This window comes from Oreochromis niloticus, linkage group LG23 (genome assembly GCF_001858045.2).
Source record: "Oreochromis niloticus isolate F11D_XX linkage group LG23, O_niloticus_UMD_NMBU, whole genome shotgun sequence".
NCBI lineage: Eukaryota > Metazoa > Chordata > Actinopteri > Cichliformes > Cichlidae > Oreochromis > Oreochromis niloticus.
In genome coordinates this window covers 14,883,508-14,906,829 of record NC_031986.2, presented here as the reverse complement: position 1 = coordinate 14,906,829, position 23,322 = coordinate 14,883,508, and the positions used below count along the sequence as shown (strand labels likewise).

Genomic DNA, 23,322 nt, shown 5'->3' with positions numbered 1-23,322 from the left:
TCCATCTAGATATCTCTGACATGACCAATTCAATTCAATACAGTTCGGTTCAATTGAATTCCATTTATTTAATGGCAAATCACAACATCAGTTGTCTCAAGGCACTTTGTATTATAAGGTAAAGACCCCACAATAATACAAAGAAAACACAAAAACCCTCAATAGTCATATGACCTCCTATGAGGACTGCTTTGGTGACAGTGGGAAGGAAAAACTCCCTTGTAGCAGGAAGGAACCTCTGGCGGAACCAGGCTCAGGGAGGGGCGGCCATCAGCAATGGGTTGGGGGAAGACAGGACAAAGACATGCTGTGGAAGAGAGCCAGAGATTAATAATAACTAATGACTAATTGCAGAGTGGTGTATAAACACGTAGTGAGCGAAAAGAAAAAAGTGAGTGAGGAAGAAACACTTCTTCCTCACTGAATGAGGAAGATTCAGGGTCACCTGATGCAGCTTCTTTATTTTTTTTTGTCCATCTGTTATCAAAGTTTATGAATGCTTTGCCTCTTATGAACTCTTCTCTTCAGAGCTGGGTTGGATGATAACATCCCTACCTCCTTAATGCATTTTTTTCTTTACCATGGAAAGGATCCCGTGATCATCACTGCCATAGTCTTTACTGGTAACATATATACCCTTAATGGTCCCATAATCTCGCAAAAGGATTTTTGATTTTGCATTGAGTCCTTTTGAATCCAAATTCCAATACTGGGAGTCCTCTTGAGATGTTTGACTCCTTAATTGGTGAATTATTAACAAAGAAATAGCTCTTTTCCTCTACTTTAGATGTGACTACCATCAAATTTCCAATTGCCACTTTATTAGGAGCAACTATCCAACTACTTGTTAACACAAATCTCTATCTGGCCAGTCACAACAACTGAAAGCCTTTAGGCATGTCGATGGTCAAGATGCTCGCTGAAAGATGAAAGGTGATTTAAAGGACAATGTGTCATTGTTGTTGGTGCCAGACATGCTCTGTTTCAGAAACTGCTGACCTGCTGGGATTTTCCCACACAACCAACTCTAGAGTTGACAGAGAAAGGTCAGAAAAAAAAAAAATATCCAGTCAGCAGCAGTTCTCTGGACAATGCCTTGTTGATGCCAGAGGTCAGAAAATGGCAAAACTACTTTAAGCTGATAGGATGGCAACAGAAACTCAACCAACCACTTACAAATGCACAAGACGTCAAACCTTGAGGCAGCAGCAGAACTCCTCACTGGGTGCCATTCCTGTGAGCTATGAGACTACCGTTCATACAGGCTCAACAAAACTGGGCATTAACAGACTGGGAGAACATTGCCTGGCCCAAAGAGTGTCTGTTTCTGCTGTGATATTCAGATGGTAGGCTCAGACTCAACAACTTAAAACCATGGATCTATTTTGCCTTGTATCCACATTTCAGGGTGCTGTTGTTGATGTAAGGGTTATGGGTAATATTTTCTTGGTACACTTTGGGACCCTGATTATTGCTGCTGACCATGTCCATTCCTTTATGACCACAGTGTACCCATCTTCTGATGGCTGCTTATAAAAGGATAACACACCATGTTGTCATTATCAAAACAAACTGGTTTCGTGAACATGAAATTGAGTTCACTGTATCCCTACAGCTGGTTATCAACAGAGTACCTTTGAGGAGTAGTAGAACAGGTGATTCACATCATGGATGTGTTGTGTAACTCCATCATGTCAATATGGACCAAACCTTTGAGGAATGTTTCCAGCTCCTTGTTGAATATGTGCCATGAAGAATTAGGACAGATCCGAAGGCAGCAGTTCAACCCACTACTAGAAGGTTGTACCTAATAAACATTTAGTAAGTTTAGCTCAACAGCTAAATGCAAACTCAAATTTAGCTTGAAATGTATATCATTCAATTATTGTAGATGAGGGTCATATCACTATAAGTCAATATCTTATTAGGCTGTTCTGACCATGACAATCTGCAATATGATTTATTTCATAGCAATGTTACGTACCATTCTGTAGAAACGCACCTTTGAAACACATGAAAATATTTGAAACTTTAATATTAACATGGGCTTAAAGGCATGCAAAAAGGTTTGATAAAAACAATACTGTAAGTCTATTCAGGGCATAATGTAGTATTTTCTTTACCATCTGTGTCATATTTTTATCCAGAGCAGTAAAGTATTTCATTTCCTAATTTTGGAGTAAGCTGTTCTTTCTTCTAATTTAAAGACAATATGTCCCGCATGGTCTAATATATCTCTGAACAGATACCATCACAAGTCCAGCAGAATCAACGCCATTTGAAATAAGTTTTATTTTTTTTCTTCAAGAACAAAATATAAACCCAGCTCCAACATCCCCTTATATAATTAGCCATTGAAACTCTTCAAATATTTACAAAAGATAGAAAATAAAACATAAATAAATACAACCTGCTGCTGCTTGTGAAAAGACTGGTTTGGCCTCCCAGTAACATTTTAAACTGTTTATTCCTGCCGCTTATGTTTCTCTCTGAAGGAGAAGATTCATCCTAATAAAGAAATCAAAAATGTCTCTATGGTTTAAAAAAAATAATTAAGATTACATGATTAAATAGAAGCCAGAGGGTCAGTTCCTGAACTGTCAGGGAATTAAAATCAAACAAACAATGATAAAGAACCAAATCCAGCAATAAATTAGAGGGATACTGGCAAATTTTGGTGGTTTTAAGTTATTGCTTGATTCAGTTTTCCAGATATGATAGAAAATAAAGCATTTCTTTATATCATACAGTGTTAAAGAACAGGAGCAGCTTTTTATGTTGCAAAAAGAGCAAAGAATATTGAATTCACTGCCAAAAGAAAACCAAAACAAAACTGTTTACTGATTAAGAGATTGGTGAGCACTGACTCCTACTGGTTACTCATGGTAAGGACAAGCAGCTTAGACCTAATCAACCACTTCTTTTTTTTTTTAATAAGAAATAAAATTAGTATTTAAACAAGAAATATTCAATAAAAAACTTCTCAAAGAGGACTTTGATACAGCAATCTTACAACTTTAGAGTTTAGACTCGCTCTAAATTAGCATGTCAAATCAGCATGAACTTGCAAAGGATTCTTTCACTGTATATTCCCACCACTTTAGTCAGGGTGGAACAAATTAACTGAGAAATGTTATGAGAAGAGTGCAAAAAGCAAAGAATATTTTATGGCTTACTGTGAAAAATATGTATCCTTATTACAGCAACAGCCTTGTCAGTTTATTTGTTTTTTCACAGCTTTCAAAAGTCCAGTCTTTAACCCACAATGTTTAGCGTCCAAACCAGGTAAAACAGCTGGAAAACAGCATGGCAATTCCAGAGCAGGCACTTCAGTATCTGTCCTTCTCACAAACTGACTGGGATTCAGTTCAGTAGCTGTTTGCACTGATTGGCTATTAGATCAGGCTGCTCTCGTTCTTTACTCTTTAAAAACACCCCACAGCAGAAATCCAGTAAGCCTTTCAGTTCTTGCTGTGTGTCTCCAGATGCGCGAGTCTTTGCACAGAGTAAGCAAGCCGTTCAGAGTGCACTAATTTGCTGAGGTACGATCCATCCTCGGGCTCCAAGTAGGTCCACAGGTGATGTATCCCAAGCCTCAGTTCTTTTCACTTCAATTAAACACGATGCCTTAAAGTTACAAAAAGGAGGAAAAAAAACGAGAGAGAAAATGATGTTAGAATCATAAAATAATGTTATGCTACAACATCCTATCCTTACAATAACTACATAAAGTAGCATGCAGCTCTTTTTTTCTTTTTTAATGACTCAGTTTAAATCAGCCTTGGGAACAAAAGCCACAAAATATATTTATAAAATCTTTAAAAATCAGCTGCTGGAGAGGATGGGTGTGTCTTGTATCTGACCACAGACTATGCTAAAAGATGTCTAGTTAAGGGACTTCATTAAGCTGATGTGAAGCCTACTGTACAGCAAGTGTCTTCAGCTGTCCCTACTAATGCAAACATTTCAAGTCTTAAATTAAAAAAAATAAAAAATAAAAAATAAAAAAAAATTACAAGAAAAAGACAGCATTTACTTTACAAAGCCTGCAGGGTGTTTTTTTGTTTACTTTTTAAAAGAAAATCTCAGAACTATATCTCCTTACTTTTCAAGATTGGAAATAAATTCACATATTTGAACTTCTCGCATCAATAAAACACAAGAAATATTATTAGAACACTAACAGCACCTCTTTTCAATTATACCATTTAGACAAGAAAATCATTTGTTCTCCTCTTTAAACACTGGTCTGTATGTGTAGCTGACTGCTATGACTGTGCACAGACTGTTTATAAACTTCTGCACTGTAAAGCATGTTTCGCTTTCACCATTTTTTACTGATTTGGAACATTTCCATCAGTAGCCAAGACAGCTTACTCACCCTCGTCATCGGAGTCAAATCCAAAGAGGTCTGAGCACTTTTGCAGCTGGCGATGACTCTGAAGTTCCTCGACACTGTTGAAAGTGGCAAAACAGTTGGCACATCGTTGTCTCTGCACGGCTGATGTCAAACAGGCCTGCTCTAAATCGTTGCTCATCTGAGACGCCGGGACAGACAACGCATCCTTCCTTCGTTTTGGCATGGTGATGTACTTCTCATCCAGGTATGCTGTAGGTGGCAGACGCATGTACGGCTTCTTGCTGTACTCTGCAAGGGTGTCCTTGCACACCGAGGATTTCGTGTCTTCAGCGTCGCCTGACATCTGTCCATTTGTTATCACAGAGTATCCAGGTCCAGTATTTGTAGCCTGTGCTGTTTCTGCAGAAGGTTTCTCTCCATCACCCACTGGGCTCCCTTCAGTCATTGCTTTGGCCTCAGCAAGCGGTCGTACTTCAGATTTAGACTTTGCAGGCTTCTTAGATGCTGACTGAGCCGCATTATCTTTGCGATGTTTCTTCACAGTCTTTGCGTCATCTTTCTGAATACGCTTTCGCTTCTTATCTGCTTTGCTGGGGTCTAGGGCTTTCTTTTTCTGGGATTTTTCCTTATTTGTTACCTTTGGCATGCTTCCTTCAGGCGCAGCAGGCAGACAAGTCTTTTCATTTAGGATGTCAGAAGTAGCAGCAGGTTTGGAGGAAACTGAGCCGTCTAATGATGCACCTGAGTCTTCCTCCTTTCCTTTTCCCTTCTCGTCAACAGGAGCAGATTCTGCCGAGTCGCCCTTTTGACATTTTGACTTTGCCGTCTTTTTCTCTTTAGACATTTTGCTGCGATCTGCCTTGACAGACTTTTTGTCCCCCCTTTTGTTAATATTTTTGTGCTTCTTATTTACTTTGCCTGAGTGTGAAGAAGCAGTTCGAGTAGTTTTCCCTTCTTTTGTTGCTAGTAATTTCTTTGACCTTTTCTCCCTTTTTAGTTTCTGCACTTTCTGCGGTGTGGGTTGAACATCTGAGCCGTTAACGGGCACAGAGTCACAGGAGCCATTGTGTGTCGCATCTGTGTTTTTCACCTTCACCTTCCCCTCATCAGCACAACTTTCTGCTGCTCTTGCCTCAACGTGTGGGACATCCGATTTAGACTTAACAGTTTGTGTTAAGGCTGGTTCTCTAGTCTGGGAATCCCTCCTGACAGTCTCCTTGTCGACTTCATCATTTACTATCTTGTGCTTCTTTTCCTTGTTCGAGTCTGAGGAAGCAGTCCTTGTTTTTTTGTCTTCTTTTTTAACAAGTGATTTCTTTGACTTTCCCTCTGTTTTTAACTTCTGTGCCTTCTCAGTGGTGGGAGGTACGTTTAAGCAGGGAGCTGGGACAGAAAGCTCTGAGTCAACAGAAACCTTTTCAGTCAAGTCTTTGTTTTCCACCTTTACTTTTACTTCATCATCAGCAAAACCTTTAACTGCGGCTCCTTTGGCCTCGACTTGTGGGACAGCAGATTTGGATGTGGCATGGCTTTTTAAGGCTGATTCGATGACAGTTTTTAGGTTTTTCTTGAAAGTCTCATTGTTGTTACTGTTTGCAATCTTCTTTGCCTTCTTGAGATCTGAAGGTGCAGAATGATTTTTAATTTTAACCCATCTTCTTAGTGACCTGTATTTTTTAATTCCAGAGTTGGTGATGCCTGATGGTTTTGAACTGTTAAATGATGAAGACTTTAGTTGGACTTGATTTCTTCTGATGTCCTTGCTCACCGATTTCTTTGATTTGCTGGTTGACATGGCTCTACGTTCGCCTCCATCTTGGACCTGCTGACTTTTCTCTTTATTTAGCTTGTTACTCTCCATTGCACTGACAGCTTTCTCTCGAAGCTGGGCAGGGCTCTTCTGAGCCTTGGCCAGAGCAGTTTTTTCTTTCACCATTTCACCCTTTTGACCACCACTAATCTTTTCATCATCCATTGCATTATTTAACTTGGGTGGTCGACCTCTTCTTTTAGGACCTTTTGTGTTTACTTTGATTTGTTTTTTCTTCTTCAGGTTATGCCTGACTTTGCTGCTGTGTTTTAACAATGATGACGAGATAACTTTGTGAATTTTGGGAGCCATCAGGGTTGTACTTGTTACTTGCCCTTTTCTCAAATTATGCCTTAATCTATTACTTGAATCACTAGGCTGTGCAGAGGTGTCCTTGTTGGAAAGACTCTTTAATACATTTGAATTCTTGCTCTCGTTTTTCTTTTTCAACTTCTGTTTTATCAAAGACGATCTGCTGATGGAGAGAGGAGCAGCTTTATCTTGTTTTCTTATCGACAACTCTTGACTTGCCTGTTCTCGTAACTTTAGAGCAGTCTTCACACTCTCTGTCTTCTTTGCAGCGGTGAGAGTATCTGGCGAACTCTGCTGCCGCCTTCCAGCTGATGCATCATTACGTTTGTTGCCTGTTTGTGCATTTGTGTTTTTGTCTGAATTAGTAGATTTTGAAGTATAGTGTTCCCTTTCATGAAGGTTCAATGCCCAAAGACAAATAAATAAATGAGAGCATCCAGGGAGGCAGCACACTGCCTGCAGTGGACTGTGCTTCCTGGCATGGCGTCTCATTTCCATTCCGCTTTTGAACCTGGCAGTACAACCCTGATGAAGGCAAGGATGCCTTGGACTCCATCTGTGTCTTTCAACATGGTGTTGAAAATGTTCGAAACTCCATAAAACCCTCATGCAAATACTACATTTATTGTTTCCGACACGGAACGCCAGTTCTAAAGGTTTCAGCTCACCGTAGTGATCATCGAGTGCATGGTAGAGAAGTGCAACACGGTTCTTTGAAATGTCAGTAAAAAAAGAGCATCCATCTGCGGGACAGCTAATTTTCTCTTGTGGCTCTGTATTTTTTTCTGTAACAACTTTCCAAATTTGTTTTGTAGCTTTCACCTTCAATTTATCTTCTGTGGAACAGGCCAACTCTTTGTCAGCTGCAGAAGAGCCTACATCTGCATCTTGTTCAAGTACCTGCTTAGCTTCCACATCCTTTTTCGGTCTGTTAAATTCCTTCTTTTTGTCGATATGCCCATTTACTTTGTGAACAGGACTTAAGGTATTAAGGTGCTTAGACGTGTTATGTTCCTCTTGTGAAGATGGACCATCCGCAGGCTTGTCATTGGATCTTAATTTTCTGCTTTCAGGTGGTGGGCTTACTGATTTAGGACAGGCAGTTGATTTCCTTGGTCTCCCCTTACTCTGACTCCCAGAAGATGTGTTTGCCATCTTAGCTTTGGTTTTAGGTGTTGAGACATCTTTGGTGTCAGGCACCCCATTTTCTTGGGCTTTAATCCTCTTTAGCTTCTCAATATGATCAGACAGGTGCATCATGGCCAGGAGGTCATCTGTGAACACTTTCCCACAGAACATGCACTCATCTTTACGATAATGGAACATTGCATGTGCCACAACACGAGTTCCCTTGAAATCCTTTTTGCAGAAGGTACAACAGTACTCTAACTTGGATTCCTCTGATTCTTGTGGCGTTTCCATAAGGTCGCTGTTCTCCCATGTATCTAAACTGCCATCCTGAGTTTGCACTGTCCCATCAATTTCCAAGGCCTCCTGTTCTTGTAAAGAGCAGCTGGAGGTAGTCCGTATATTTTGAGGATTTTTAGGTTTACTTCCAACTCTAGAGTCTTTGGAGGCACTATTGGTTGGAGTTTGCTCTTTGTCATTCTCCAGGTCTTGATTAAGGTGCCCAGGGGGAAGATCAGTCACCATCTCTGTTACTAGCGTTAGCGAAGATATGTCACTTATACTGTCATGGTCTGTACATGAAGCCTCAGTTTTGGTTAACTTCCTTAGAGCGGCTTCATTTCTTCCCCGACTTGAGTCACTTTTACAAGGCACATGTCCTCTTGAGTCTATAGGTGAAACCGTTGTGAGATCTATTGCAGAAACATCGCTTTTGCCTTCTTCACTTTCGGTCTGGAAAGAGTTAAGTTCTTGTTCTCCATCTTGACACTGTGACTGTGCACGATCAGCAGTCCTAGACTTGAAAGCAATCCCTTTATTGGAAACTGGGTGGACTTTGTCAGTAACTTTCTTTCTCCCTGATGTTAAAGTCTGAGAAACTTCAGCTTTTGAGAAATCTTTTGCTGTTGGAGCTTTGCCTAAAACTGTGGATTTTGAGGCAATAGTAACTTTCATTTCAACAGTGGGCTCTTCACAGGCCTCTTCTGCTGAAGCAATGGTGGAAACTTCAGGGATTTCATCTAAACTTGGAATTTCTGTTGCTGCTGAAGACGCTGTGGTATCTCCCATTTCAGAAGCTGACTTCTCAGAGAGCTCTCTTACTGAAGATATCTTTCCTGAGAAAGAAGTCTGGATTTCTCCAAGTGAGGATCCTCTATGTTTAACTGCTGCTGCTGTTGGAGAGCCAATTCCATCCTTCATCTCAGTGGCAGGTTCTCCAAAAAGCGGATCTTTTGGAGGGCTACCGTGCACAGATGACCGTGTGATTGTGGATACTGAGCTGTGAATATTTAGCCCATTACCTTTTCCTTTTTGCCGCCTTGCATAACAATGTAACTGCTGGACAAATATAGATGGATCCCGTGCTCTGAGAATCACCTTGTTACGATGCACAGTCTTGACCGGTTGTGATGTTGCAGGAAGCTTCAAAGTAGGTTTGTAAAGAAGCACTTGTGGGAACCCTCTCCTTCGGTTGCAAACATCGTCATTAAACGTACCCACAAGTTCATTGTCTGGTAGGGAAAGTTCCAAAATTACTTGTGGAGGAGAATCTGGTTTAGGACAGTCCAAAGAAAACCCTTTCTGGTATTTAATGTCTTCACTTTCATTTAACTGAGGGTTCACTGAAGATTTGTGTTTGGCATGGTTCCTGATATGACCCGTTTCTGATCTGAGAGATGATCGATGGTGCTTGTCATGTTTTAACCCATGTCTTTTGACCTTCAGGGGAACGTTCTCTTCAAGAGTTCCCGAGTCTTCTAGGAGCCACTTTGGTTTTCTAATTCTCCGTTTTGGGAGATTCTTTTCAGACAACCGTGTAATGCGTCTATGTTGTTCGTATGCTTGGCCCACACTGTCCCGTATTCTGTCTAGCTGCCAAAATGAGCGCCTCAAAGGTTCAGCAGATCTTTCCTTCAAAGGTCTTGACCCCTGGTTGCCCTTCTTCTTTGCACTGTGATCAACATTTACTGGTGTTTTTCCTGTGCCCATCCTTAGTCTTTTCGATGCAGCATTTGTATCCTCTTTATGACGCCGTTTTTTAGCTTCTGCCTGAAGTACACTTTTACTTCCTTTCTGACATGCCAACACACTTGATCGGAAAGCAGAGTCTTTGGTGCAGTAGTTTGAAATCCATTTGTCCTCCATGATTTCTTCAAGAGCAGCACTAACCCCTTTCTCATTCATCAGCTTCAAACAGTTGGTCCTCAAAGCAATGAGGTTCCAAAACTCTGGATCAAAATACAGATCCTTCTTCAAGACCTGAGAAAAGAACAAAAGTATAAAGTCTTTAAGCACCATTCCTACATACGTGGAGAATTTTCTGATTACCACATCTGACATTGTGATTTAGAACTTTGTAGACTGTATTTTAACCACTTAGCTATTTGGAAGCAATTCAACTACTGGACCAAGACAAGGATTTCTTCTTATAGCTAGCTCTTATGACAATAAACAGAAATCCATACAGTAGGAAGACGAGACAGAATAGTGTGAGTTTATAAGATATAGCAATATCATATTGTTTTTCCACAAGTGAAATGTCTATACTACTAAGACTTTACTTTTCTTAAGATTAAACTTCAGTCTGTTAATATATAAACAAAAAAAGATGCCCAACCTGCAGCGTTTCAAAGCGAACATTATTTCCAATAGAGCTGCACTCTGCGTGGTACTCTTGATCAGGATGCATGTAAAGAAGGTAGACCATCTTGTAGGACTCAACAGTGCGCTCCAAGAAGAAGATGAGAAGAGCACACGCTCGGCATACCTCCAGATCATTGTGTAGCAGGCCGGCGATGGTTTTGTAGATTAGTGATTTCGTGAGGGTATCACAGGGAAGACAAGACTTCAGTGCATTAGCACAGAGCTCCACACAAAACTGGATACCATCTTCTCCGACCTAATGAGATATAACAAAGGAGTTAAATATTCATCTCCATGAATATATATATAACATTATTATAGTTAACATGTTATTATATGGTCTAACTTCTTGCAGTATGGATCTGATGAATGGGAAGATCGAGTTGACATTAGTGGCAGACAGCATCAGCTGGCGAGTCTCCTCTAGAAGAACTTGCTTGGATGTGTTCAAGCGAGTATGAAGTTTAGTCCACAAGAACACAAGATCGCTGCAAAGGGAGGGGAGAAAGAAGTAAAATCTGTTCTTGATACTTAGCTGAAGGGATGCAAACACTGCATTAAAAATAACTCGCCTGCTGTAATATTTGTAGAACAGCCCTCACTTAGTATTTATAAACAGATAACTTGTTAAAATTTATTCTGTTTACTTACCACAGATAGTACATATCTCCCCTCCAGAGCTGCTGGGACAGAAAGGCTGTGCTGAGAGCTAACAGTAACTCATCCTTTTCTTCAAACTCCAAGTTACAGATGATGTGCACCGCATTTTTACCATTAAGATCCGCAACCTAAAAAACATTGGAAAAGGATTTCTAGTTCAAGCAAGTCTTAGTAAAGACGTATATAATACAAGCATGTCCACAGAGCAAGTTTACACGGAAGGGCAAAGTCTTTTATTACTGCACTCTACCCACCTCTTTATGTAGACAGTCATGCTGTGAAGTTTTGTAAAGCCATGTGAGGTAGACCTGGAGGAAGAACAAGTGTTGTCCTGTGCTGGGATGCCGAGCACAACACTTAGCCAGGGCCATAGCCTCAGCGATACGCTCACAGGATAAAAGGTAGCGCACGCGAAGCTCAAAGAACACTGGCAGCTCAGAGCTGATGCATCCATCCACTGAAGGAAAGCCAAGTCAGAACAGAGAGAGTTTAATTTTGTACGAGAACAACCAGTGATAACACAGTTTTATGTTAGATAACCTGCAGACAGCATTAAGAATTTACAATGGAATCTGGAGGAGCAGAAGCCTAATTTTCCTCCATTCAGCAAATGAAATAGTTGATTTCTCACAGAATATGAGAAATTATTGTTAATTTTTTTTTTTAAAACTCTGGTATTATAAATGTTTCTTTTAATTTCTAAAAGACAGCTGATTAAAATTTAAAGGTAGCTGGTGTGTTACAGTTACTCCAGTATTAGCATTTCTACCCATAATAATTACATCACTGACCGTCATTCTGAGGTAAACTGGACTCGCTGAGGATTGCCTGTACGGTCGGGTTGGCCCAAGGCCCGCCGCCCTGAACCAAACGCTCCACCTGAAGTAAGTGAACATTCTGATGCTTTGCAAGAGCCAAATAACATTCCTGGACGAGAATAAAGAAAAAACACAAAAGTGTCTTAATTGTGCTATCGTGTCACAGAGTACATAAAAGATGGGACCACAAAGTAACTTCTAGGTACAGCAGCAAAGGTCTAGCCCAAATGATAGAGTGCCCTGACAATTACATATGCAGTGAAATGAGTGATAATGAACATAATCAGATTTGACAAACATGCATTCACTGTTCTATTGGGAAGATAATAAGCTCTTTATTCTCACCTGGAATGTATCAGTAAAGTGTTTCAGTGGCTCCTGATAGAAGTCGTTCTGGTCAAAGAAAAGCAGCAACTCATAAACACTCCTGTGGAGAGATCAAAGGAATAAATGCTCATTTCCAAGCTACTTTAAAACTTAAATCTGGATATTCTGAGTAAACTAGCTATCTGTGTGGCTCTAAGGAACTCTGTTATTGAGGGACGTGATGAAATATAAAGGGTTGATGGATATATTTAGGTCTGTGACTGGCAGCATGTCAATGCTTTCTTTGGCTTGCGAATTTGCTTATGAGCAAAAATAAGCAATGAAAACAATTTATCTTCACTTCCATAAAAGCTGCCACCAAACACCCACAAGTAAGATGCTGACATCTACACTGAAACTAAGGAACTACAAAGGATTTTCTGTATTTTAATTTCATATGTATGTGGCTAATTTTTAATTAGTTTTTTTATCAATAGTATGTAACGTGTCACGTTATGTGTGTGCATTTTCAAGAACCTATTACACAAGGCAAGCTTCTGAAAAGACGAACAACTCAAAGGAGGAATTGAGACTATCATGCAAACATTAAAGCATTTTCAGCAATTTAAGATGGATGTCTGGCGGTATTTTTTAACTGTCAACTGGATGAGTAATAAGTAGTGGTGCAACGGATCAAAAATCTCACGGTTCGGATCGGATCACGGTTTTAAGTCACGGATCGGATTAATTTTCGGATCAGCGAAAAAAGAAAAAAAATTAACATTTACTTATTTACTTATTGAAGTATTTTTTGCCTGTTAAAAACAATCAACTCAAGACTCATTCCACGCAATTATATAAAAACAAATTATGGTACAATATAGGGTAGTATAGGGCTTTGTATCTACCACTCAATTCAATTCAATTCAATTTTATTTATAAAGCGTCAAATCACAACAACAGTCGCTTCAAGGTGCTTTATATTGTAAGGTAGACCCTACAATAATACATACTGCTCATTATATCGCACTCGCTGTGATATAATGAGCGGTCACGGTCACGTAGCTTTCCGTGTCCTTGGAGGTCTACCCATTTGTAGTTAGGGCAACAGAAGATGCCTGGGACAGCTCAGCCATAACTTTAAACTTTTCCTGCTCATACATGCTTGGAACAATCTAGCCACTAAAGTGGACGCGCAATGGGATATCACAGCGGGGCTCAAGCACGTTCATCATAGTTTAAACCCCTTGTTTTGCACAACGGAATACGGCCTCCCGTCTGCAGGTAAACACCCCAGTAGCTTTTGTAATAGCTTTAGCCCGGTCAGATTGGGCAGCAAAGGGCTGCTTAAATACCGCAAACTCCTCTGCTCCTCCACTTGGACCACTAGCGCTGGCCATAACTATCGCTTGACAGACCCACCACGCGCACCATACACATACTTTTTTTTTCTTCTTTTTCGAATCTTCGGATCACGTGCGTCCCGAACCGTGGAGTGGGATCGGTTCGGATTACGAATCAACCGTGATCCGTTGCACCACTAGTAATAAGCCTATATTCTCACAATGCTTTGGTACTGGAAGGGTGATACAAGCTTCCCAACAAGTGTTAGACTAGTTGGGAATAAGTGTGAAAAAAAAATGTGTGAGAAGCCGAAAGAGAAATCCTCTTTGTGAGAGCTTTTTAGTCGTGTCAACCACCAGTTACAGATACCTCAAAAACTACAAACGTACAGAAAACGCCAAACTGCTGACCCTTTGCTGTTAGCTTCCTCCATGTCACATTTGCTCTCAAGCTAGCCGCTGGTGCACTGCTGCTGATGTGTGATGTAGTAAAACACTGAACAGTTAACTGAAAAGATCAGCCTGTTGTCACCAATCTAGCTTTTGGAACATATCTGGCTGAGTTATCAAATTGGTACATCCCTAGTGTCAATATATTTAATTTTGACTTTGCTGAGCATAGAGATGTCACCAGAGCAGATACCTTTCAATACCAAATGTTGAAAACTCAGCGGTAACTGTATTTATGTACTGTAAGTACCACAGGCAGTATAGATATCACGTAGGGTTGTCAGATTGTAGTCATCAGTTATTTACAACACTATTTTTACCAACAGTGCCATCTTTGCCTCTTCCAAATGACAACTTCACACAGGATTGCTGCAGACTTCAGGGCTGTGCCATATCACATCATCCATAATAACACCTAGGAATACCATATTGTGATATAATTGTTATAGCAATATCATGAATTTATCTTCTCCATTATGCATAACAACAACACTGGCCCAGGCACGTTTGAGAGCAAGAGCTGCGCGTCAATCTCCGATCATAATTCCCTACCTGAAAACTGAGTTACTTCGACAACCTCCAACAAAGCACAAGTTCGCAAAATATGCAAGAAAACTGTTTCTGTGAAAACAACAAATGTATTTTGCCACTTGAAGCAAAAATCAATAGACACACTATCGACTACAATCAGACTACAAAGGAGAAGATACTACCAGAAGGTATGACCCAATGTAAACAGCTGACTCCAGAGCATCACTTGAGCACATGCTCGTTGCACAACATATGACAGGAAGAGCAAACAGAAAATGGAAGTTACTGATGCCGTTACATGGTGGAAAAGCAGGGCTCTAAGCAGCTGAGTGTAAGTGTTAAGGAGTTATTTTTATGCTTTTACTTAAAAACACTACCCAGGCTACGCTGATGATTACATTTGACTTATGCTGTGTCTCTACTACTGCACTGCAATACTGCTGCTGTCACCAAGTGGCAATAGAGTCACACTTCAAATTGGGCAGTGTGTCAACAATGGCAAGCTCATTGGAAGAGAAGGATGGAAATTGCCCTTTATTTACTTACACTTAAAAATGCCACCGCCTGCCAGCTGAGAGTAGCAATAAAACATTTTTTATATATCAGCTTTTTTTTCTATATTTCAAGAAATATTATAAATATTCTAATAATTTTCTTGAAATACTAGGGCTGTGTGATATGACCAAAATCTCATATCCCGATATAAGACATTTATCCTCCCAACAACGATATAAATCACAAAAATTTACATTTTCTGTAAATTCTGTAAATCTCGGGAAACTCTACTTGCGTGAAGTGTTTTCAGCTGGGCGTTGTATACCTGGAGTCGAGTGTTTTAACCAACATAAGTTGTAACGGTCGCCATTTTCTTTGTGAGTATTTATTACACAGCGTGCTGTAGGGAAAAGCCTGTTTTAACGTTTGAGTCTAAGGTTTATTTTGAGCACCTGACGGCTCTTTTTTTGCTTCTCATCCATAAATACTCTGCATACTCTTTCACGTGATTCTTGCGTAGGTGGTAGAAGAGGTTGGTCATGTTTGAGTCTGAGGTGGGGACCGGTTTCCTGCATAATTTGCATAGTACAGTTTTCTGGTCCGTGTCACACTTTTCATAAACAAACCATCTCCATGCTACAGAGGTAGCCCCTCGTTTAGAAATAAGGTCCTCGATTTGTTTTGACTGGTCCTTCTGTTTGTCATTATTTCGGTTTATTTTGAAAAATCTCAACAGGACCTTCAACTTTATTGTGAAAGGTTTATGTGGAAAATAAACAAGCAGACGGCGAAGCCACACGCTGGGTTTACCGTCGTCGTTACCAATGACAACGCGTAAAAACAGTAATTTATCCGTCCATAGTGTGGTTATTTTAAATATAAGAGAAAGAGAGAACTTTAAGAAATTAATAGAGCCACTACAGTGACCATCAAAACCATGAAAAAATATTGCTGTAAACAGTTTATTTTGCGACACCATGAAGCAAACGATAGCATAATATGAAACGATAGACGTTTTCATATCGTCATCCGATATATATCATTATATCAAAGAGCCCTATGAAATACCATGATAAAATTTGAGGCTCTGTTTCACACCCTTACTACACAGGCAGGCAAACAGCCTCTTCCCTCACTAGCAGCTGAACACTTGAAACAGCAAACTGACACCCTATTCTTAATAGGAACTTTGTGAGGTCAGTAAGGCTCCTATTTCAACAATACTGAAGTATTAAACAGTTTTCCTAAATGTTAATTTGGTCTGTGCACACATTAACCTTTGCTTTTTAACTATTAGCAATTACCCATATTATTTGTCTGCCAAGCTATCATTAAGGAACTGGCTTATGGCTAATAATAAAACTGTAATATTAATGTTATCAGCACTTCCCATCTGTAACATTAACAGTGGTTGTTTAACGAGATAACAATTATTTGTGTCTAAAAATGTTATTCTTAAAGTAGAAGCTGAGAAAATTCTACAGCAGCCAGACAGAAATGGCAGCAGTCCACCTTCAATATTTGATCACTAAGAGAATAGGAAATGAGCAGGGCTCCAGCTACATTTGCACAAACCAGTGCTCTTCTGACCATTATTTAAAAACAACTATGCCTCTTAATTTTGTCCCTTTTCATTCATCTGAAAATGGCACTGAGTTAATTTATTAGCTATTTAAGCAGGAGAGGAAAATACAATCAGAAGGACTGACTACTCCAAAACTAAAAAGAATTAATTAAAAAACTACAGTGGCTATTGCAAAAAGTTGGCACTCTGGATGAGGCTAATAATTATTGTGTATTTTAGAGCCATTTCAAACCTTTGAGTATGAAAGGAAGTGATTAGATCATATTTTTAATGACTCATGATCATGTGTGACACTTCGCACTGTGTGAAACACTGCCCACACACAATGTGAAATTAGTCTGTCAAGTGCAGCAAACACTGCACCAGCAGACCACACGCCTGTGCAAAATGTGGTCACACACTGCTCAGGTCAAGTGCTTATTATGTCAGTTTAAGCCAATACAGCCGAGATCCAACGACAAATTTCTAGATAAAGTGTTGCAGTGCTGCATTAGCTTTAGCTGCTGTTAGCTATCTTACTTTCCATTTTGGTTGTACTGATAAGACCAAAATCACATGTCCTGATATAAGTGATTTCTTATCCCCATAACAGTGTATATCACAACATAGTGTATTTTCCGTAAATTAAGTCACTGGTTTATTTAATCACCAAATTGAAATTACTATTTCTTTTCTTTCTTTCTTTTTTACATTTAAATTAAATAATCAAAAATGTAATAAACTACGAGGCGCTATCCCTTAGTGACACAAACTAAATGACACCACGCAGGCATGCAAAAGCTTCCTCCTGAGGCCCCCGGCTATCATTACTGATCTTGTATGGTCGTCAGGAAACTAGCCTGTCTCCGAACATCGACCGAAGAGTGTGCAGTCTCAAATGCCGTGCTCCATCAAACTCATACAGGGATGTGCTGTTCGGCTCATCCACATATCTGTTGGTGCAACATGGTATGCTACGTTGCAAATTTCCTCCAATACTTTGGTCTGACGCGTAGGGCTGTTCGATATAACGATATATATCGGATGACAATATAAAAACGTCTATCATTTCATTTTACGCTATCGTTTGTTTCGTGGTGTCGCAAAATAAACTGTTTACGGCAATATTTTTTCATCATTTTGATGGTCACTGTAGTGGCTATATTAATTTCCTGAAGTTCTCTCTTTCTCTTATATTTAATATAACCACACTACAGACGGACAAGCGCTTGTTTTTATGCGTTGTCGTTGGCAACAACGACGGTAAAACCACCTCGTGTCCGCTTGTTTATTTTCCACATAAACCTTTCACAATAAAGCTCAAGATCCTGTTGAGACTTTTCAAAATAAACTGAATCACGTGAAAGATGCAGAGTATTTACGGATGAGAAGCAAAAAAGAGTCAGGTGCTAAAAAATAAACCTTAGACTCAAACGTTAGAACAGGCTTTTCCCCGCAGCACGCTGTGTAATAAATACTCACAAAGAAAATGGCGGCCGTTACAACCTATGTCTAAAAATGTATCGTTTCATGCATCAGTTAAAACACTCGACTCCAGGTACGCGACGCCCAGCTGGAAACACTTCACGCAAGTCGAGCTGCCCGACATTCACAGAATTTACAGAAAATGTTACATTTTTGTGATTTATATCGTTATCGGATGATAGATGTCTTAATATCGGGATATGAGATTTTGGTCATATCGCACAGCCCCACTGACGCGTAATATAAACGAGGCAACTCTACTTGTGTGAAGTGTTTTCGGCTGGGCGTCATGTCCCTGGAGTCGAGTGCTCTGACCAATGTATGAAACCATATATTTGGCCACTATTATATTCATGAGTCTTTATTATATGGCGTACTGCAGAGAAAAGCCTGTTCTAGAGTTTGAGTCTGAGGTTTATTTTCTCCATACTCTTTCACATGATTGTTGCGTAGGTGGTAGAAGGGGATTGTTTCTGTGGTAGGGACGGGTTTTCTGCTCCGTGTCAGACTTTTCATAACCGCACCATGCTACAGAGGTAGCCCCTCTTTTAGGAATGAGCTCCGGCATTTGTTTTTGCTCGTCTTTCTGTGATGCCACTGTGACTATTGCAAACTGTCATCTGAGGTGATGAAAAAAATATTGCAGGAAACACTGTGCACGAAATAATCAATAGACGTTTTAATATTGTCATCCAATACAGTTCGTCAGATCGTACAACCTCATTTGTCACAGAGAGAGAGAGTCATCTCTAGCGATGCTGAATGACTGCATAATGTCTCAGGAACAACAGTTAACTGGTGGTGCACATAAATAACTAGTTTAGCCAATTACCACTTCCGATGCTGACTGCCAAAGGCTGGAATATTTTATCTGACTGACTAGCCCGCACGTCCCTAATTTGATCACCTCCACAGCTGACACTATGTCTACAACCTTGCATTTCACTGCTCTTTGGAAGTCACAGAAATCACTCAACTGGTTTAGCCTCTGCAAACAGATTTAAAAGCAGCTGTGTCATTAATAAACAATTCAACTTTGCTGTCCAACTATGTGTGTCTGGCTTTGTTTCCCAAACATCCCTCTACTCTGGATAGTTTTGCTTGTAATATAGACAAAGGTGCTGCTTTCACCTGACTTATACTGTAAGTACAACAGCACTTATAAATAATCCAGACTACTTATAACATAAGAAAACTTCAGCCTGGAAACAACCAAAAATCACAGCAAATCTGTGGCAGCTATTTAGATCAGCAAAGACTGAAAGCAACCTTTTTAGGGAGGACTGTGTACTTACAAAGCCAGGCTACTGAGTGTGCGGAGCACGTGATCACAGTTTGACGTGAAGAAGGATGAGGCTCGAGCAAAATAGCAGAGAGCAATCTCAAGGATCCTGAGCTGAGGCAGGGGCACCTGCCAGCGAGAGGCGTACTCCTCCACCAGCTGCAAAGACAAAAACAAACACATCTAAAACAAAAGCACAATACAAAGTGCAATTGCACAGCATCTCTATGGATGTGGCATTTTTAAAGGTTTGAGTACAAACACAACAACACTGCTGATGCTTCTAATTGCACTCGATTACAAGGATCTGTTTATATAATGTTATACTTTAGATCTGTGTGTTTTGGACAGCTACCCTAGATTATTTTTACTTGAACATGTACTACAGGCCCATCATGAAACAATATCTGTTTACAGTTGACCTATGACATCCTAATGTCCTTATGTTGCCCTCTAATGGTGGAGATCCAGCTCATCTCCAGTGGAACGCAGTGAAGTGTTAACCCTCAGCCAGTGTTTAGTTTAGGCCCTCATCCAACTGCAACAATTAGTTTCCTACTAAGCTAAATCTAACCATGTTAGCAAAGCATGACAGCCCGAGTCTGGCACCGAATTTATGAACAACAAACTCAATACCATGTGTGATATTATTTTAAAATATCTGGTGTAATAATTACTTCTCATTTTGTTATACTCCCAAGCACTAGCACCCTAACTTCAGTTCCAAAGAAATCAAGTCAAATTTCAAATGTTGATGCGTCACGCGTTTAATGCTTACTTTTAAAGTTTGGATGGCTTACAGCTGGGATTTGTCAACAGGAAGTAGTACACCTGGCTATTTCTAGTGTCACTAATTGGGCAAACCTGAATTCATCTCTCTGTTGTTAACAGTACAGGGTTATTAGTTACTGCCATTCCAATGCGCTTTTGCATGAGATGCAACCACTGTGAGACCATTTAGTGATGGCAGGAATTGTTTTCCCACTGCTGTGACATATCGAAAAGTGGGCTGTAAAACAAACGCCCAACTGCAGAGGATACCAAATATTAACCCAATTTCAGCGTAATCGCTGCCAAAACGTACTGTAATCGTGCAAAATCCTGACCAGCGGGTAGTTTGATAAACATTCAGCGTACCATCTATGCTAACTTGCAAGCAAATTCTGGGCTAGCTGGCTCAAGCGATTAGCCAAGTCAGCCTGAAAACTGGTGCATTAATCATGCACTGTCACTAAATGACTGCTTAAGTGGCTCCCAAGTTTTGCTAAAATCGTGTGTATGTGAGCTCGGATTACTTGACACGCTGTTTGTCACGCCAATATGCTTGTTTTTAAAGGGACTACTGCTAGTTAGCTAAATGATAACGGGCTTAGCCGCTAATGCTAGCTGTGTGTAACTAGTAGTTCTGGGGGAGGGGAGTCGGCTAACATATATGCTTATCTTTGACAACAAGCATGCCGCCAACTTCAGCTACGGCTCCATACCTTGCAAAAGTCAAAGCAGAACGGTTCGCTGTCGCCTCGGAGTTCATCGCTTGAGTAGCGGCTAAACAAAGTCTGCAATTGTTTTTCTAGACCCTCTAACTCGTACACACTGCTCTCCTCCGCCATACTGCCTGTCTAGCCTCGCTCGTAGCAGCCAGCACACAACACATACATCGCCACGGTCAACGACTTGCATTGACAGCGCTGATTGGATACCGGGAGCGTGAAGTGACGCGCTCATTTACTAGACCGACACGCGCCGATGGGAGGGCGGGATGCCTATGATAACTCATAGACGCCCAGTTAGACTAGCCTCCCGGTAATTACGGTGTTACCAGAACACCATTACATGCGCCACAAACCACATGGCGAACACAAACACGGCGCGTTAATGACTTAATATTTGCGTTCACGTCCCATTTATAAGCTTGGAAAAAATCATTGCGCATTTGAACTGGTCTAACTTAAGTTTTGCTCATATACAAATCTTTACACGTCATAAGACAAGATAGCATTTATTAGTCCCATTACTACTATACAACAATAGAAAACAATGTAAAATATACAAGGTAAAAGAATTATAATTTCAATATACAATGATAAAATTTGACATTTTTAAAAGATTAGTCAGGGGCGTGTTTAGAAGGGGGGCGTGAGGTGGCACAATTTTTCCAGACACTCCAGTTTTTTCAGATGCAATTATTGCACTTTATACTCCACACTATTTATTTCGAAGCCTTGGTTTTGCACATTAATTGCATTATTATAGATCACCCTGCTCAGCATTGTGTAAATATTTAAAGTCAACAATGGCTGCAACATTAAAGAGATATATATACACACACGTCAATAAATTAATAATTAGAATCTAGTAATGTTATGCATATGATTCTGAAAAGTGTCATTTCACATGAGAACCTTTACTTTAGGTACTTTAAAATATTCAAATATACTATGTGTTCCATTAAGCTACTTACATAGGATTATAACTTTTACTTAAGTAAAATCCTTTTTTCCACTTTGCAAAACAACCATGGCAAGATTATTTTTAAATTCTTATGTAGCTCCACTTTTCACATAACAAATCTCCAATAGGACACAGAGCTGCACATGAGCTTGAAAACTGATTTCTTTTTTTAAAAGTCCTGGAAACATCCCTGCGACTAATAACCACAAAATAGCATGTTTAACAGTGCAAAGGCTGTTACTAGGAGTGTTGAGCATTGCACAGTCTAGTGGAAAACAATCGAATATTGTAATTTATCAGTCCCCACTGTGTGTATGTGGGATATTCACATGTGTATATGGATGGTCTACTGCTCATGTTCACTATGGAGCCTGACAGTGGCTCCTTACATGCCACTGTCACTGGAGATGTTGCTCAGTGCTGTCAGAGTGTCCTGCATCAGGGTGGGAGGTGTTTTCTAACTGGGATGACAGCTTATCCACCATTTTCCTGTCACTCACTACCTCCACTGGGTCAAGAAGGTGCCCCAGACCAGAGGTGGCGCTATGGATCAGCCTGTTCACAAATATATTATATAAAGTACATTTTCAAATATTTATAGAATTGTTTGAATAGGTGTGTTCAGGTGCTCTATGTAAACTAATGTAACCTAACTATTACATGAGGTCTAATAAAGAAGCAACCTACCTTAAATGCGGCAATCTTGTATTTTATTAAACACTCATATTGTTAAATTGATTAAATTTCAACTAAAAAACACACTCCTGTAGCACTTCGACAGCATAAGTTTTAGGCACCCAGAAGGACCACACAGGTTATGGGCCTTTATCTGAATATATCTGAATTGTATAGAAAAAGAAAAATGATGAGCTTGCGTTGTGTTGCACCATACTTTGAAAACACCAATTAAATTTGCCCCCATCTACTGAAGGATGACACTAACTCTGTTGCAAGCACTGTAGACAGTGTTGAGAGAGCTTTCACAGTGTATGTAAAGACCACTCAGCACTACTGAACAAACTGCACTTATGGCCACTTCAGTAGGTACACTTGTTCTACTGCTTGATAATCCAAATATCTATTCGGCCAGTCAAATGGCAGCAACTCAACATGTTTCTGCATATAGATATGGTCAAGATGACCTACTGAAGTCCAACCAGAGCATCAGAATGGGGAGGAAAGGCAATTTAAGTGACTTTCATGTGGCATGGTTGTTGGTGGCAGACAATCATCTCTATGGTTTACAGAGAATGGTCTGAAAAAGATGGAAAATCAACTGAGTAACAAGTGGCTTGTTGATATCAACAATTAGAGGAGAACAGTCAGACTACTTCCAGCTGATAGGAAAGCAACAGTAACTCAAATAATCACTTGTTATATGCAGAAAACCACACTGAGGCTACATGTCACACAGGCTCTCTAGATCTGGCCAATGGAAGATTGGAAAAACATCGACTGCTCTTGGCAGCCTCAAATTTGTGACATTCAGATGATAGTATCAGAATTTGGTGTAAATAACAAAAACAGATCCATCCTACTTTGTATGAATAGTTCAACCTGCTGTTAAGTGGTATAATGATGTCAGGGGGTAATGAGTTTAATGCATTTTGGGTCCCTTGGTACTATGAGACCACTGTTCAAACATCGTCACAAAGCTGAAGTCATCTAAAACTGCTTTCTTGAA

At 40.0% G+C, this 23,322-nt stretch overlaps 1 protein-coding gene across 1 annotated transcript; it reads right to left on the bottom strand.

Annotated features, from left to right (window-relative positions):
- Window positions 1-2,273: 2,273 nt before the first annotated feature.
- Window positions 2,274-20,949, bottom strand: LOC102079745 (uncharacterized). Its single transcript, XM_005460781.4, has 10 exons — window positions 20,672-20,949; window positions 19,201-19,346; window positions 12,077-12,158; window positions 11,705-11,840; window positions 11,168-11,370; window positions 10,905-11,041; window positions 10,600-10,741; window positions 10,228-10,509; window positions 4,382-9,869; window positions 2,274-3,627 (listed from the first exon to the last, which is right to left on the bottom strand). Exons 1-10 carry the CDS (start codon window positions 20,795-20,797, stop codon window positions 3,611-3,613), a joined length of 6,759 nt encoding a protein of 2,252 aa, XP_005460838.1. The 5' UTR covers window positions 20,798-20,949; the 3' UTR covers window positions 2,274-3,610.
- Between the last annotated feature and the right edge of the window lie 2,373 nt (window positions 20,950-23,322).